Source organism: Chiloscyllium plagiosum, chromosome 11 (assembly GCF_004010195.1).
Source record: "Chiloscyllium plagiosum isolate BGI_BamShark_2017 chromosome 11, ASM401019v2, whole genome shotgun sequence".
NCBI classification, from domain to species: Eukaryota; Metazoa; Chordata; class Chondrichthyes; order Orectolobiformes; family Hemiscylliidae; genus Chiloscyllium; species Chiloscyllium plagiosum.
The window spans coordinates 19937642-19954102 of record NC_057720.1 but is presented as its reverse complement, the minus strand read 5'-3'; the positions used below and the strand labels follow the sequence as shown (position 1 = coordinate 19954102).

General features: G+C 40.4%; 1 protein-coding gene across 3 annotated transcripts in view; it reads left to right on the top strand.

Moving 5' to 3' along the window:
* LOC122554193 (rho GTPase-activating protein 29-like) overlaps positions 1 to 16461 on the top strand; it is a 124321-nt gene that overhangs the window by 64424 nt on the left and 43436 nt on the right. For all 3 annotated transcript variants that reach the window (XM_043698842.1, XM_043698843.1, XM_043698844.1), the window contains 3 exons: positions 3401 to 3473; positions 4238 to 4298; positions 14591 to 14728. In XM_043698842.1, coding sequence (XP_043554777.1) covers positions 3401 to 3473; positions 4238 to 4298; positions 14591 to 14728 — 272 coding nt within the window. The remainder of the gene's footprint in view (positions 1 to 3400; positions 3474 to 4237; positions 4299 to 14590; positions 14729 to 16461) is intronic.

The window sequence follows — 16461 nt, the reverse complement described above, 5'->3', positions numbered from 1 at the left end:
AGCAACTGCATTTATATATTTATTATTTTAAATTGTATTTGTAAGTGGGTTTTTGACTTGGGAATGACAAATGAGCACCCGGTGAAATTGCTGCTTCAGTGTTAAAAGTTATATTTTTGTGTACTTTCTTTCTAGGGCTATAGTGCTTTTAGGTACTTCTTATGAGCTTCAGTGTGAGATCATTTAAAAATATTGAATTTCCTGTCTTCCATGTAAAGCACAATTTGCAATCTTGAATAATAAAGCCAATGAGCTTCTAAGAGGAAAGGCTTTTTTCTTGACAAGAATATCCTGTGTTTCATTTTGATTTAAATATACATTTATAATTACCCATTAAGGTTGTTGATTTACAATATCCTGTTTATTCCTGAAAATTTTAAAAATTTTCAAGAAACAAATCCTCTGCTAGCTTAAAGCTGTAGTTAAAGTGGTCAGAACATCACTAATCTACTTTTAAAATTTCCAGTTATTGAACAAAAAGCATTCTGTTTTTGTAAATGTATTTGTTTCTAAAGGTAACCTCTAGTCTGCCATTGTTCCCCCTTAGTTTGTGTAATGTTTTAGCGTCATTTGTTCATTTAATATTTTGCTACTTTGTTTCCAGAATTTATCTACCAGTTGTTCACCTTCCCTCGATATGATATTGAACTAGATTCAAAGTGAATATTTTGCGTATTTGTCACATTTTGTTTATTTTCAAGTACCTCTGTTCTGCAAGTATTTAGAGAATGAGGCTGGGAAAACAATGGGGCATCAGGAAATGGTAGAGGAGTTAATTAAATGTCTTGCATCAGTCTTCATGGTGAAAGACATTAATAGCGTTTAAAATATACTAAATAATATAGGAGCAAAGTGAGAGAGGAAACAAATCAAATAACTAAAGAAAATGTGCGAGGGAAGCTAATGGGGCTAGAGTCTGATCTGTCCCCTGGACCTGATGAAATGCATTCTAGGATAACAAGGGAAGTCACTGCAGATATAATTTCTAAGAATTCCTTGATAAACCAATCCTTGCATGGTATTTTGTAAATTACATTAGTTTTGCACCTAAAGGACCCTATACAAACAGCCTGCAAAACTAATGTCATTCACAAAATACCATGCAAGGACTGTAACAAACACTACATTGGACAGACAGGCAGAAAACTAGCCACCAGCATACATGAACACCAACTAGCCACCAAATGTCATGACCCACTATCACTAGTATCCTTACATACAGACGAAGAAGGACACCACTTCAACTGGACAACACATCCATCCGTAGACAGGCACACATAGGAATTCCTAGAGGCCTGGCATTTAAACTGGAACTCCATCAATAAACGAATCAATTTGGACCACATTTATCAACCTCTGAGGAAAAAAAAACAAAAATGATATCATCCACCTTAAGAGCCCAAAACATATAAATAGCAAGCAGGACATAACACCAGCGTTTCACCAGAGGCTCACTGATGATGTTGCCTAGTATGGTGACGAAACATCTGAAAACAAACCTTCCAGCTCAGCAAGCAAATTTCCAATGGGAAGTTTGCAAATGACACAAAAATAGGTTGGAACGACTCCAGAGGAATATATGTGTAGGTTGTGAGTTGGCAAAAACTTTGATGAAATATAATGTGTGAAAATGTGAGGTTCTGCACTTGGACAAAAAGAATAGAGGAGCTGAATAAGTGCAGAAATGATACGGAAAGCTGCAGCACAGATGATTTTGAGGGTCCTCTGCCTGAATCATAAAAGGCTATCATCCAAGTTCACAGGGTAACAGAAGACAAATGGTCTGTTGGCCTTTTTGAAAGAACATGTAATATGAAATGCATAAGTCTTGCAAAAACTGTAAAAAAGCAGTAGTCATAAGCCTAAAATACTGTGAATAGTTTTGATTCCCTTTCTTTAAAGAAAGATATGCTGGCATTAGAGGCAGTCCAGAAAAGGTTCACTTCATTGATTCTGGATTTTCTTATGGGGAGAGGTTGAATAGTTTAAATTTGTATATATTGACGTTTAGAAGAATGAGTGAAGATATACTCTATTACTCTATTATATATTAAGGTTTGATAGAGTAGATGCACAGAGGTTTTCTCTTGTTGGAAGTCTAAAACAGAGGGGCATAATTTCAGAAAAAGGAGTCACCCATTTAAGACCGAAATGAGGAATTTTGCTTTGTGGGTAGCGAATCTGTGGAATTTGTTACTGTGGAGACTTAGTGTTGAGTAAATTCAGAGCAGACATGGAAAGAATTTTTTAAATGGTATGAGTATCAAAGGCTATGGGGATATAGTGGGAAATTAGAGTTGAGGAATATGGGACCATGCACAATCTGATTGGCAGAGCAGACTCATGAGGCAAAAGGGCCTACTTTAGCTCCTATGTTTTGTGTATTGGAGAAATTAGGTTTAGGATTGTAAAGATTTTTTGCAGTGTTTGATGTTTGTTTATCAAGAATCTATGGTTATCACAGTAGGCAGGAATGTGGAGTTGAGGCAGCAGTCCAATGAGCTTTTGAATGGTGGAGCAGGGTACATGGATCGAATAGCCTATTCAGAATCCTAATGTTTCTGATCAGTGGTAATTCCAGAACGTTGGTTTTCAATGGGGAATTCACCCATTATATTGCTGTTGAATATCCAAAGGAAAGCAGAGTCTTGCTGGACATAACCATTAACAAGCATTTGTGCAGCATGATTGATCGTCATGCCAGAAGTTTGTCATGTATTTTATATGGATGGACTAGCTCAGCATCTGAAGAGTCATAAATGATACTAAAGGTTGTGCAACTATCACAAAAATCCATATTTCTGACCTTAATGAGGATGAACGTAATTGTTGAGCATGTGAGTTAGGAGGAGGAGTAAGCCACTTAGCCCTTTGAGCCTGCTCTGCTCTTCAGTAAGATTATAACTCGAGGTTACTCCACATTCCCATCAGTCCTGATAATCTTTTATCCCTTGCTTATCAAGAATCTGTATGCCTCAGAGACAGTTGAGGTTGGCTGGACCTCTAGCATATTTCTGAAGAACTCCTGCCGCAGTGACTGTGGTGTGCTTCCCTCCTGATTTCAGTTTTCCTCGGGCTCCTAGGTGCCACACTCTGTCAAGGGTAGTTACTCTTGCTTCACCTTATGCATTTGAAAATAGCATTAATGCTGAATAGTTTAGCTAAAAATACAGAAAAGATACAGAAGAAATATAGATGTTGTAAGAGTGCTACATAAAAATATAAAGTACTGTGGAAGTTTTGAGTCACATGCATTGGTGTACTGTATAGCAAGATGTATTATGTAGTTGCATAAATTGAGTTTTTCAGAAGAAATGAAAGAATTTGCACGTCAGTTTAAAGAAGTATTAAGCATGGTGCTAAATATGTAAATCTTTTAATCAAACAATTTGCCTTGTAGCATTTCAGACTTCCTCATGGGAGACATAGACTATGGTTCATCTATGGGACTTCCATTGAATGGACGAAGCCGTGTAAGTTCACAGAAGAATTACACTATGTAGTACTATGACGTGGTCATAGAATAATAGAAGCTTAAAATGTTAAAGGTGGCCACTTGATCCTGCATGTCTTTATTTGAAAGACGTACTCAGTTAGTCTGACTTCTTTGTTTTCGTTCTGCAATATTTTTCTCCTTCAATTATCTATCCAATTTTCATTGAGCATTACAAACATTCTCTCATGTCTGGCTTCTGAACCAATTAACTTTTGTACCTGTGTCCATGGTAACCTGCCACTGGAATCAGTTTCTCCTTGTACTCTAGCAATAGGGTGACATACTCAAAGGAGAACAATTCTGGCTTTAGGCAGTTAACTTGGAGCATGATTGAAAATGTTAACTGTGTTTATTGCACTATTATGGAATGTATATGTCAGTTTCTGTAATTGTTTTCAGCAAGATTAAACTCAGAAGATGCCTAAATGTATGTCATGAATACTGAGTATACAATCCCAGCCTGAGCATTTATTAGGATAAGTCATGTCCATACTGTGTATCTCTCTTGCAACAATTAGATTTGATTTTACAATTCATCTCTTTTCTGTCACATAGCTATTAGAAGTTTTAAAAAAACACATGTTTAATGAGCTGCAGCTTTTAAGTGCAAACAAACAATTTAAAAGTTCCCGGCTGATGTGATTCTGATGATATGGAATTTCACAGTTCAAATATGAAGTACCCCTTCTGAATAAATATCTTACCCGTTGTAAAATTAATGAGTTTTCTTTTTAATTTTAGTCTTATGAAAACCTGTCCATGGGATCTCGAGGATCAATTCATGAAAAGGATGACTTACAAGGTACTAATAAACTTTACAAATCTTATAAATTTTGCGATACTACAACCCTTAGACTGTAAAACATAGGAGCAGAAATTAGGCCATTTAGCCAATTGAGTCTGCTCTGCTATTCAATCGTGGCTGATATGTTTCTCAACCCCATTCTCCCGCTTTCTCCCCATAACTCTTGATCCCCTCTACAATCAAGAACCAATCTATCTCCATCTTAAATATACTCAATGACCTGGCCTCCACAGCTTTCTATGGCAGTGAATACCATAGAATCACCACTCTCTGGCTGAAGAAGTTTTTCCTTATCTCCATTGTAAAGGGTCTTCACTTTACTCTAAGACTGTGCCCTCAGGTCCCAGTCTCTCCTACCAATGGAAACATCTTCCCAACATCCACTCTGTTCAGACCATTCAGTATTCTGTAAGTTTCAATTAGACCCACCTCCCCAATCCTTCTAAACTCCATCAAGTACAGAGTTGAAAAATGTGCTGGAAAAACACAGCAGGCCAGGCAGCATCCGAGGAGCAGGAGAATCGACGTTTCGGGCATTCCTTCTTCAGGAATGAGGCTGGTGTGCCAAACGGGCTGAGATAAAGGATAGGGGGGAGGGGCGCTGGGAATACGATAGGTGGAAGGAGGTGAGGGTGAGTCCCTCTCCATCAAGTACAGACCGAGAGTCCTCAAACGTTCCTCATATGTGAAGCTGTTCAATCCTGTTCAATACTCCAAATGTGGCCTGATCAGAGCCTGAAAGAGCCTCAGAAGTACATCCCTGCTTTTATATTCAAATTCTCTCAAAATAAATACCATCATTGCAAACTACTGACTCAATCTGCAAGTTTAGTGGGCGGCACGGTGGCACAGTGGTTAGCACTGCTGCCTCACAGTGCCAGAGACCCGGGTTCAATTCCCGCCTCAGGCGACTGACTGTGTGGAGTTTGCACGTTCTCCCCGTGTCTGCGGTTTCCTCCGGGTGCTCCGGTTTCCTCCCACATCACAAAGATGTGCAGGGTCAGGTGAATTGGCCACACTAAATTGCCCGTAGTGCTAGGTAAGGGGTAAATGTAGGGGTATGGGTGGGTTTCGCTTCGGCAGGTCGGTGTGGACTTGTTGGGCCGAAGGGCCTGTTTCCACACTGTAATCTAATCTAATCTAAAAAATTTACCTTGACAGAATCCTGGACTGAACTCCCAAGTCTCTTTGCACTTCAGACTTCTGAATTTTCTCCGCATTTAGAAAATAGTCCATGCCTTTATCCTTTCTACCAAGGTGCATGACCTCACACTTTCACACATTATGCTCCATCTGCCACTTTTTTGCCCACTCTCCTAACCTGTCACTCCCCTTTTGCAGCCTTCCTGCTTCATCAATACTACCTGTCCCTCTACCTATCTTTGTATCATCTGCACACATGGCCAGAATCCCCTCAGTTCCTTCATCTAGATCGTTAATGTATAAAGTGAAAAGCTGTGGTCCCAACACGGAGCCTTGTGGAACACCACTTGTCACCGGCTGCCATCCTGAGAAGGACCATTTTATCCCCACTCTCTGCTTTCTGCCAGACAGCCAAGCTTCTATCCATGCTAGCATCTTGCCTCTACACCATGGGCTCTTATCTTACTCAGTAGCCTCCCGAGTGGTACCTCATCAAAGACCTGCTTGAAGTCCAAGTAGATAACATCCATTGGCTTTCTTTGATCTAATCTGCTTGTTACTTCCTCAAAGAATTCAAGCAGATTTGTCAGGCATGACCTACCCTTGATGAAACCATGCTGACTCTGCCCTATTTTACCATACACTTCCAAGTATTCAGAAATCTCATCCTTCACAATGGATTCCAGAATCTTTCCCACAACTGAGGTTAGGCTAATTGATCTGTAATTTTCCGTCTTCTGCCTTACTGCCTTTTTAAACAGGGATGTTATATTAGCGATTTTCCAGTCATCTGAGACCCTTCCTGTTTCGAGATATTCCTGAAAGATTACCACTAACGCCTCCACTACCTCTTCACCTAACTCCCTTAGAACTCTGGGGTATAGTTCATCTGGTCCAGGTGATTTATCCAACTTCAGGCCATTCGGTTTTTCTAGTACTTTCTCCTTGGTGATGGCCACCATATTCAGCTCTGCCCCATCACTCTTGAATTTTTGGGAAATTACTCATGTCTTCCACTGTGAAGACTGACATGAAGTAATTATTCAGTTCCTCAGCCATTGCTTTGTTCCCCACTATTATCTCTCCAGCGTCATTTTCCAGCAACCCAATGTCCACTTTTGCTTCTCTTTTGCCCTTTATATATCTAAAAAAACTCTTACAGTCTTCCTTTTATATTACTGGCTGGCTTACACTCCTATTTAATCTTCTCCCTCTTATTTTTTTGTTGCCCTCTGTTGGTCTTTGTAAGCTTCTCAGTCCTCTGGTTTCCCACAGTTCTTCACTCTGTTAAATGCTTTCTCTTTTGCTTTTATGCTATCCCTGACTTCCCTTGTTAGCCATAGTTGTCTTATCCTCCTGTTCTATGCTTGTTTTTCCTCAGGATGAATCTCTGCTGTGTCTCCTGAATTATTCTCAGAAACTCCTGCAGTTGCTGTTCCACTGTCTTTCCTGCTGGACCCCTCGCCCAGTCAGTTCTACCCAGCATCTCTCTCATGCCTTAATAGTTGCCTTTATTTAGCTGAAATACCATTAATTCTGATTCTGTCTTCTCTCTCAAATTGCAAAGTAAATTCAATCATGTTATGATCACTGCTTCCTAAGAGTTCCATCACCTTCACCTTATCGTCTGCCTCGTTGTGCAACACTAAATCCAGTATTGCCTGTTTCCTTGTGGGCTCCATCAAAAGCTGCTCCAAAAAGACACCTCATAGACATTCCACAAATTCCTTTTCTTGTGAACCACTAGCAACCTGATTTTCCCAGTCCACCCGCAAATTGAAATCCCCCATGATCACTCTAACTTTGCCTTTCCAATACATTTTTTTTAATCTCCTGGTGTATCTTGCGACCCAGCTCCTGACTACAGTTTGTAAGCCTCTACATGACTCCAACTGTGCTTTATTTTAACCTTTGCAGTCCCTCAATTCTACCCACACAGATTCTACATCATCTGACCCTACTTCATTTCTTACTATTGATTTCATTTCATTTCTTACTAATAGGCCAGCCCCATTCCCTCCGTCCACCTGCCTATCGTTTCAATAGGATGTATATCGTTGAATATTAAACTCTGAATCCCAATCCCATTGCAGCCACATGTCCATGATGCCCACCACATCAGACCTGCCAATTTTGATCTGCTCCACAAGCTCATTTACCTTATCCCTTATACTGTCTACGTTCAAGTATAATATCTTCAGTCCTGTATTAACCAACACTCTTCTCATTGTCATTCGTTTGTCCAGTGTACTTGAAATTTGATTGCTAACCCTTTCCAGATATTCTGTCCTATCTGTGTTTGTGCTGGAGATTTTATAACCTCTCCTGAGTTCTGCAATCTTACCTCCTCTTTTAATTTGGATTTTCTAATTTCCCCTTATAACTGAAACCACCCCCAATTTTGTTTAAAGCCCTGTCTACAGCCCTAGTTATGTAAGTTGCTGGGACCCTGGTCCCAGCACGGAACAGATGCCTTCTTCCCCAGTGCTGTTGCCAGTGTCCCGTAGATTCGAACCCGTTTCTCCCACACCAATCTTTGAGCCACACATTTACCTGCTTAATCTTATTGACCCTGTTCCAGTTAGCTTGTGACTCAGCTAGTAATCCAGAGACTACTATCTTTTTGGTTCTGCTTTATAATTTAGTTCCTAGTTGTTCATACTCTATTAGCAGAGCCTCTGCCCTAGTTTTATCTGTTGTTGGTACCTATGTGCATAACAACCACTGGATCTTTACCCTCCCACTCCAAGTTCATCTGCAGCCCAGATGACTCTTAAGTAAACTAATCCTGAATATGTGAACCAAACCAATTGGGTGAGTCCATTGCCTTCTGATTTTGGTGGTTTAGTTAGAAGTATATCAAATATGCTCATCTTGCTGGGTGTTTTATTTACAGTTGGTCTAAATAACATTTTTTTAAACCATTCTAGATGTGGACAGTTTGTTATCTGGTCCAAGGATGAATTTGTTTACTGTCCACCCATATCAATTTGCTCAGAGTCCATATTTCTGATCGATCATTTAAAAACATGGTATATATTATTGTCTTTTGAAAACAAATTGCATCAATGTACCACAGTAATTCAAAAACAAATATCAGAGAAGTTATTCATGTGCCTTAATACCACTTTTGAGTTTTCCTCACACTGGCAGTAGGGAATTGTGGGCCCATTAGTGATTTCAACTTAAAGTATAAAAACAATAGAATATTTTTCAATTCTGGTCAGTTGCTTTGAGGCTGCTAAATTATTTCACCGACATGTTAAATTATTTTCCCAGTGATGTGTTACTTTGATACATCATTTCATACCTTTTGCATAATCATTTGGAAATAATGTTCAGTTTATATATCAAGTAAAGGCTGTAAGGAGAAGCATGGAAACTTAGAGATGTGAGAATGACATGAGTTGTGGGTAAGTTGTTGGAGGCGATTCTGAAAGGTAGGATTTATACACATTTGGAGAGGCAAAAACTGGTTAGGGATAGTTGGCGTGGTTTGTGTGAGGGTAATCGTGTCACAAAAACTTGATTGTGTTTTTTGAGGAAGTAGCCAAAAGATTGATGAGGGCAGAGCAATAGATGTTGTTTACATGGATTTTAGTAAAGCCTTTGACAAGGTTCCGTGTGGTCGACTAATTAGTAAAGTTAATCACAGGAGATTCAGGGTGAGTTTGCCAATTGGATACAAAATGGGTTTGACAGTAGGAAGCAGAGTGCTGGTAGAGGATTGTTTTTCAGACTGGATGCCTGTAACCAGCAGTGCTCCACAGGGATCAGTACTGGGTCCACTTTTGTTTGTCATTTATATAAATGATTTGGATGAGAATATACGAGGCATGATTAGTAAGTTTGCAGGTGACACCAAATTTAGTGGTTTGCTGGACAATGAAGAAAGTTACCTAAGATTGCAAATTGATCATGATCAATTGGGTCAAGGGGCTGAGGAGTGGCAGATGGAGTTTAGTTTGGATAAATGTGCGGTATTGCATTTTGGTAAAACAAACAAGGCAGCTCTTGTACAGTTAATGGTAGGGCCATGGGTAGCATTGTAGAACAGAGAGACCTAGTAGTTCTGGTCCATAATTTTTTTGAAGTTTGCATCACACGTAAACTGGATGGTTAAGGTGCTTAGCATATTTACCTTCATTGCACAGACCTTTTGAGTGTAGGAGTTAAGACATATGTTGAAGTTGTCCACGAAGTTGATGAAGCCTCTTCTATGTGATGGGAGATAAGGAAATAGCAGGAGAACTTAACAAGTACTTTGCGTCAGTCTTCACAGTGGAAGACATGAGTAATAGGAGAAAGTGAGGACTGCAGATGCTGGAGATCAGCGCTGAAAATGTGTTGCTGGAAAAGCGCAGCAGGTCAGGCAGCATCCAAGGAGCAGGAGAGGGGAGAAAGTGAGGATTCCCGAAGAAGGGCTCATGCCTGAAACATCGATTCTCCTGCTCCTTGGATGCTGCCTGACCTGCTGCGCTTTTCCAGCAACACATTTTCAGCCAAGACATGAGTAATATCCCAATAATTAAAGGGAGTCAGGGGGCTGAGTTGAGTATGGTTGCCATTACAAAAGAGAAAGTGCTAGAAAAGCTAAATGGTCTTAAAATTGACAAATCTCCTGGCCCCGATGGGATACATCCTCGAGTTCTGATGGAGGTGGCTGAGGAAATAGCGGAGTCACTGGAGTCAGGGAAAGTCCCGGATGATTGGAAGATCGCTGTTGTAACCCCTTTGTTCAAGAAAGGATCAAGACAAAAGATGGAAAATTATAGGCCAATTAGCCTAACCACGGTTGTTGGTAAAATTCCAGAATCCATCATTAAGGATGAGGTTTCTAAATTCTTGGAAGAGCACGGTCGGATTAGAACAAGTCAACATGGATTTAGTAAGGGGAGATCGTGCCTGACAAACCTGTTGGAATTCTTTGAAGAGGTGACAAGTAGGTTAGACCAGGGAAACCAAGTGGATGTGGTCTATCTAGACTTCCAAAAGGCCTTTGATAAGGTGCCACACGGGAGGCTGCTGAGCAAGGTGAGGGCCCATGGTGTTCGAGGTGAGCTACTGGTATGGATTGAGGATTGGCTGTCTGACGGAAGGCAGAGAGTTGGGATAAAAGGTTCTTTTTGGGAATGGCAGCCGGTGACAAGCAGTGTCCCGCAGGGTTCAGTATTGGGGCCACAGCTGTTCACGTTATATATTAATGATCTGGATGAAGGGACTGGGGGCATTCTAGCGAAGTTTGCCGATGATACAAAGTTAGGTGACAGGCAGGTAGTACTGAGGAAGTGGGGAGGCTGCAGAAGGATCTAGACAGTTTGGGAGAGTGGTCCAGGAAATGGCTAATGGAATTCAATGTGAGCAAATGCGAGGTCTTGCACTTTGGAAAAAAGAATACAAGCATGGACTACTTTGTAAACAGTGAGAAAATTCGTAAAGCCAAAGTACAAAGGGATCTGGGAGTGCTAGTCGAGGATTCTCTAAAGGTAAACATGCAGGTTGAATCCGTGATTAAGAAAGCGAATGCAATGTTGTCATTTATCTCAAGAGGTTTGGAATATAAAAGCACCTTTGTGCTACTGAGACTTTATAAAACTCTAGTTAGGCCCCATTTGGAGTACTGTGTCCAGTTTCGATCCCCACACCTCAGGAAGGACTTACTGGCACTGGAGCGTGTCCAGCGGAGATTCATACGGATGATCCCTGGAATGGTAGGCCTAACATGTGAGGAATGGCTGAGGATCCTGGGATTATATTCATTGGAGTTTAGAAGATTAAGGGGAGATCTAATAGAAACTTACAAGATAATACATGGCTTGGAAAGGGTGGACGCTAGGAAATTGTTTCCGTTAGGCGAGGAGACTAGGACCCATGGACACAACCTTTAGAAGTAGAGGGGGTAAATTCAGAACAGAAATGCTGAGACATTTCTTCAGCCAGAGAGTGGTGGGCCTGTAGAATTCATTGCTGCAGAGTGCAGTGGAGGCCAGGACGCTAAATGCCTTCAAGGCAGAGATTGATAAATTCTTGATGTCACAAGGAATTAAGGGCTACGGGGAGAATGCGGGTAAGTGGAGTTGAAATGCCCATCAGCCATGATTGAATGGCGGAGTGGACTCGTTTGGCCGAATGGCCTTACTTCCAATCCTATGTCTTATGGTCTTATGTGCAGTGCTGGTTGTCCTTCTATAGGAAGGATATTAAATTCAAGAGGGTTCAGAAAGATTTAAAGAATGTTGCCTGGAATGGAGGGTTTGAATTATAGGGAGAGGCTAGATAGGCCAGGACTTTTTTCACTGGAGCATAGGAAGTTGAGGGGTGACCTTATAGAAGTTTATAAGACCATGAGGGGCAAAGATACGGTGATTAGCCAAGGGCTTTTCCCTCTGGTGAGGAGTTCAAAATTAGGGAGCATGTTTTTAAGGTGAGAGGAGAAAGATTTAATAAGGGCATGAGGAGCAGTGTTTTTACACAGAGTGGTTTGTGCATGCAATGAACTCCGAGGAAGCGGTGGATGCAGGAACAGTTACAGCATTTAAAAACCATTTGGATAAGTACGTGAATAGAAAAAGTTTGGAGGGATATAGGCCAAATGCAGGCAATCAGGACTAGTTTTTGGGAACATTTGGCAGGAAATAGATGGACCGAAGACTCTGTTTCCATGCTGTTTGACTCTAAGTGGGTAGTTCCATGTAGATGTGCAAAAATACTGAAATAGAAATTATGCACTGCAGGTTACAAATTATTTGTTATGAAATAAATCAACATGTGTAACGTTTGAAATTTAGAATTCAGCATTGCTTCTGTGGTTGCACTCACCTGAGTCATAAGGTTGAGGTACGGAGGGATTTTTTAAGCAAGCACCAAGGAATCATGTGCATCTATTCTTGGGGGAGGTGGAGGGGATATGGAGCTTAATGTTTCAAATCAGTATTATAGCATTTCAATTATATCTAGCAACATCATTGGAACAGAATAATTGGTAATTTATTTGTGTAACTTTGTGTACAAATAGGACATATTTCCCATACTAAAAGCAATTACACTTCATAAAGGTACATCACTGGCTGTGAGGAAATTTCTTAAATTATGAAAGGTATATCAATTCCAGTCCTTTCTTAAAAATCTCAATGACTAATCTACATTATTAGTTAAGTGGTGTTTAGTCACCCAGTATGCTGATCATATATCCAAATGTTTTCCTCCTCCTGCCATTAGGTGCCAGCCATTATTCAATTCTGTAATACCCTAATTGATTACTTAACCATAAACAAATTTGACTTGACTAAAGTAACAAATAATGCACCTTTGGTAGAAAAAGCAATGGAGTATATAATGTTTGGAACCAATTTTGCAATTGATGCAATAGATACTTTAAAGAAGTGTAGCTTTATTTTTATATGTTGCGCAATTAGTCTATGTTGTGTGCAGACTTTATGTAAGGGAAATGACTACCATCTAGGAATTTTACTTTCTATAGTTATATGATATTTACATGCAGATCAGACATGACTAAAATATTTACACCACCACTGATTTATTTTGCAAGTAATTTACTCCATTGTCTTTGAAGTGGCATGACATTATTTTCAACTAACACTAAAGTATATTTTGTGGTCATAGTGACTATTTATTTAGTCCATAATCTGTAGCTTGTTGCTGATGCATAGGAACAGAAGTAGGCTGTTTTGCCCCTCAAACCCATTCTGCCACTAAACAAGAACAGAATTGATCTACAGTATAACTCAGAATTCCCACCTTTGATCTATATCCTTAGTTCCTCTATTTGGAAAACTGATCTGATTTAAACTTAAACTTGCCAGGGTTGGAGGATTTGAGCTAGGGAGAGGTTGAATAGGCTAGGGCTGTTTTCCTTGGAGCGTCGGAGGCTGAGCGGTGAACTTATAGAAGTTTATAAAGTCGTGAGGGGCATGGATAGGGTAAATAGACAAGGTCTTTTCCCTGGGGTGGAGGAGTCCAGAACTAGAGGGCATAAGTTTAGTGTGAGAGGGGAAAGATATAAAAGGGAACCTTAGGGGCAACTTTTTCATGCAGAGGGTGGTGCATGTGTGGAATGGGCTGCCAGAGGAAGTGGTGGAGGCTAGTACATTGCAGCATTTAAAAGGCATCTGGATGGGTATATGAATAGGAAGGGTTTGGAGGGATATGGGCCAAGTGCTGGCAGGTGGGACTAGATTGGGTTGGGATATCTGGTCAGCATGGACAAGTTGGACCGAAGGATCTGTTTCTGTTGTTATGGACTAGAACAGACCACTCAAAACATTCTTAAGCAGGCAGCCCCAGACCATAACTTTGCAATTTGTTTCGATAAGTGGACAGTGAAAATTACCCGAAGTAAGATAGTTAGGTTGACCACTAGATTTTAAAACAGACTGAAATGTATTCACAAAGTTACACAATGAAACTCGGAGAACAGATTAAAGAACCTTTACAGAACTCAACCTTCTAATTAGACTTGATTATACTATTCCAAATATACACAATAGTCCCAATAAGCAAACTCCCTTTAAAAATCAGCATCAATGGAACACATGCTTACAGGTTGAAGTTGAAGAGCAGAAAAGAGAGAGAGTTTCCACACAGCTCCCTGTCGAACTTCCTAGTTCAAGACCAAACTAAAACTGCTCAGCTCAGCTCAGCTGGAGAGCTGACCACTCCCCTCTCTTTATACAGGTCACTTCTAAAACATGACCACTTTGGCCTGAAGTCTCATCTGTTTACATATAGACAAAAGGCCTCTCAAAATCCATTTCATCTTTGTTCCAAACCAGACTGATCAGCACCCAGCCTGGTTTATTGCCCCTCTGGAAGAAATCAAGGACAGAGTCTCCTTGAGCCAAGGAATAGCTTTTAGAAAAAAAGGGACTAGCTTTGTGACACTGTGCTGTACACCTCTATGACTCTAAGTGAGTTCCAAACTCCTATTATCTTTTGGTGTTTAAAAGTTTGCTCATTTCAGTCCTGAAAAAAGTCCAGCCCTAATTTTATCACTATTCAGTACCTACACAACTCCAAAACCAGTAGAAATAGGGGAGATCAGGAGAAATTACTTCATGTATTGTCGTCAATATCTTGGAAAATTTGGTTCATCTCTCATTCTTTAATGTTTCATTTCCGGTTTTCAGGAGCTCTTCGAGCAGAGGAGGTTGACAACATGTTACTTAAAAATGACAGTGGGATAGAGTCAGCTCTGATGTATGTCAAAACTTGGTCAAAATATACCAAAGATATTTTAGCCTGGTTGGAAAAACGGCTAAATCTGGGTAAGTTGTTCACTGTGTTGTGGCTTCAACTGTAAAATCTGTCATTTTCTTGGATGAGGGGACCGAGTATATGATGTCTAAATTTGCATGGACCAGGCCCATGTGTTGCAGGAAATTTAGTGAGGCTGAGATGAACTGTATTTTTCCTTTTACTTGGTTCTTTAAACCATCTAATGTAGTCTCAGACTAGCAACAATGTCCTTTTTAGAACCCGACCAGCTTGGTTAATAGTAATGCTGTTGTTGCCCACTCAGAGTATGCTAGGTGCCCTTGCCACTATCAGTGCTTTCTCCGAGTGGTATTTGATTTCATTTGTTTGATGGGATGAGTAGCTTCTATGTGATAAGAAGGAGGTTTCCTTACCCATCTTTGACCTGATGCCATAAGATTTCATTGGCTGCACAGTCAATGTTGAAGGCTTCCAAGGCAACACCCTCCCACTGTATACCACCATGTCATCACCTCTGCTGCATCTTTCCTACCAGTGGCATAAGAATTGTGATGATATTATCTAGGACATAGTCAGACTCATAGAATCATATTTAACAGACAGTGTCAGGCTGTTGCTTGACTAGTCCAGACAGACAACGCTGTGCTGACTTAGTTCCATTGCCAATGAATCACCTTCAATGGATTCTGCTCCTGCTCTTGTGAAATCTATCTCTGAGCCCTTTTTCTCATTTCCATGCTGACCCTCAATCACAACATTCAAAAGTAAAAGATCAGTGTAGATAGTTCTCATAAAGCACGTTTCAACAGTGCAATGTGGCTATAATGTCACTGAAGAATTGTGAAACAATTTAGTACTACCGCAGATATTTCTTCCAACTAATCATAGCCTCAAACTTTCTAATTGTCTTTGGCCTCCACCACAAACTCTGCTTTTTAGATATCAACACCTCCCTCTCCCTGAAAATTGAGGAGAAACCTAACTGTTTGCAACCTTTGATGTCATATTTGATTCCAGTAACATATCGTGCCATCATTAATGTAATTGGGGAACAGTCTTTTCAAGAAGGCTTGCCAGTGTTCGCAATAGTGCGATTCCAGTAGTGATCATTTTAGTTGCTTCGTTCTGTGCATGTGCTAATGTCAGCGCCAAAGTCTCTGCGCCGTTCTGCGCATGCACCAATGTCAGCTGCCATCAGAGCAGACATCTCTGTAATGTCACTGGTCTCCAACCCTTCCTCACTCATCTGATGCTGAATCACTCCTCAATTCCTTTATTACCTAGACTTTACCGTACATATATATGTGCCAGCAGCCTGTATTCTACCCTCCCCAAACCTGACACTATCTAAAGTTCTGTCTCTATTCTAATTTGCACCATTTTTCGCTCAGCCATCATATGTAGACTGACCTAAATTGAATGACTCGCAGTTAAGAATTCCTTCCTTGAACCTCTTAGGTCTCTACCTCACTTTCCTCTGGAAAACTATCTTTAAAATGACTTCTTTGGCCAAATGTTTCATCATCTATCCTAAAATCTTTTATGAAGGTCACTATTTATTTTAACAAGGCACTTCACATGAATGTTTTAAATGTGATTTGTTAAATACTAGCTGTTATCTCTTGTTTACCAGCTGTTTTGCCACTGGAAACAGCTGTGCTTGATCAATATTGTTGATTGTGAAAATTTGTCAAATCTTCCTTCAACGTTTCTGCTCCGAGGTGCACATCTTCAGTTTTGCTCTCTCTCTCCATGCAGTATTCCTTTCCCGTACGATTTGAGT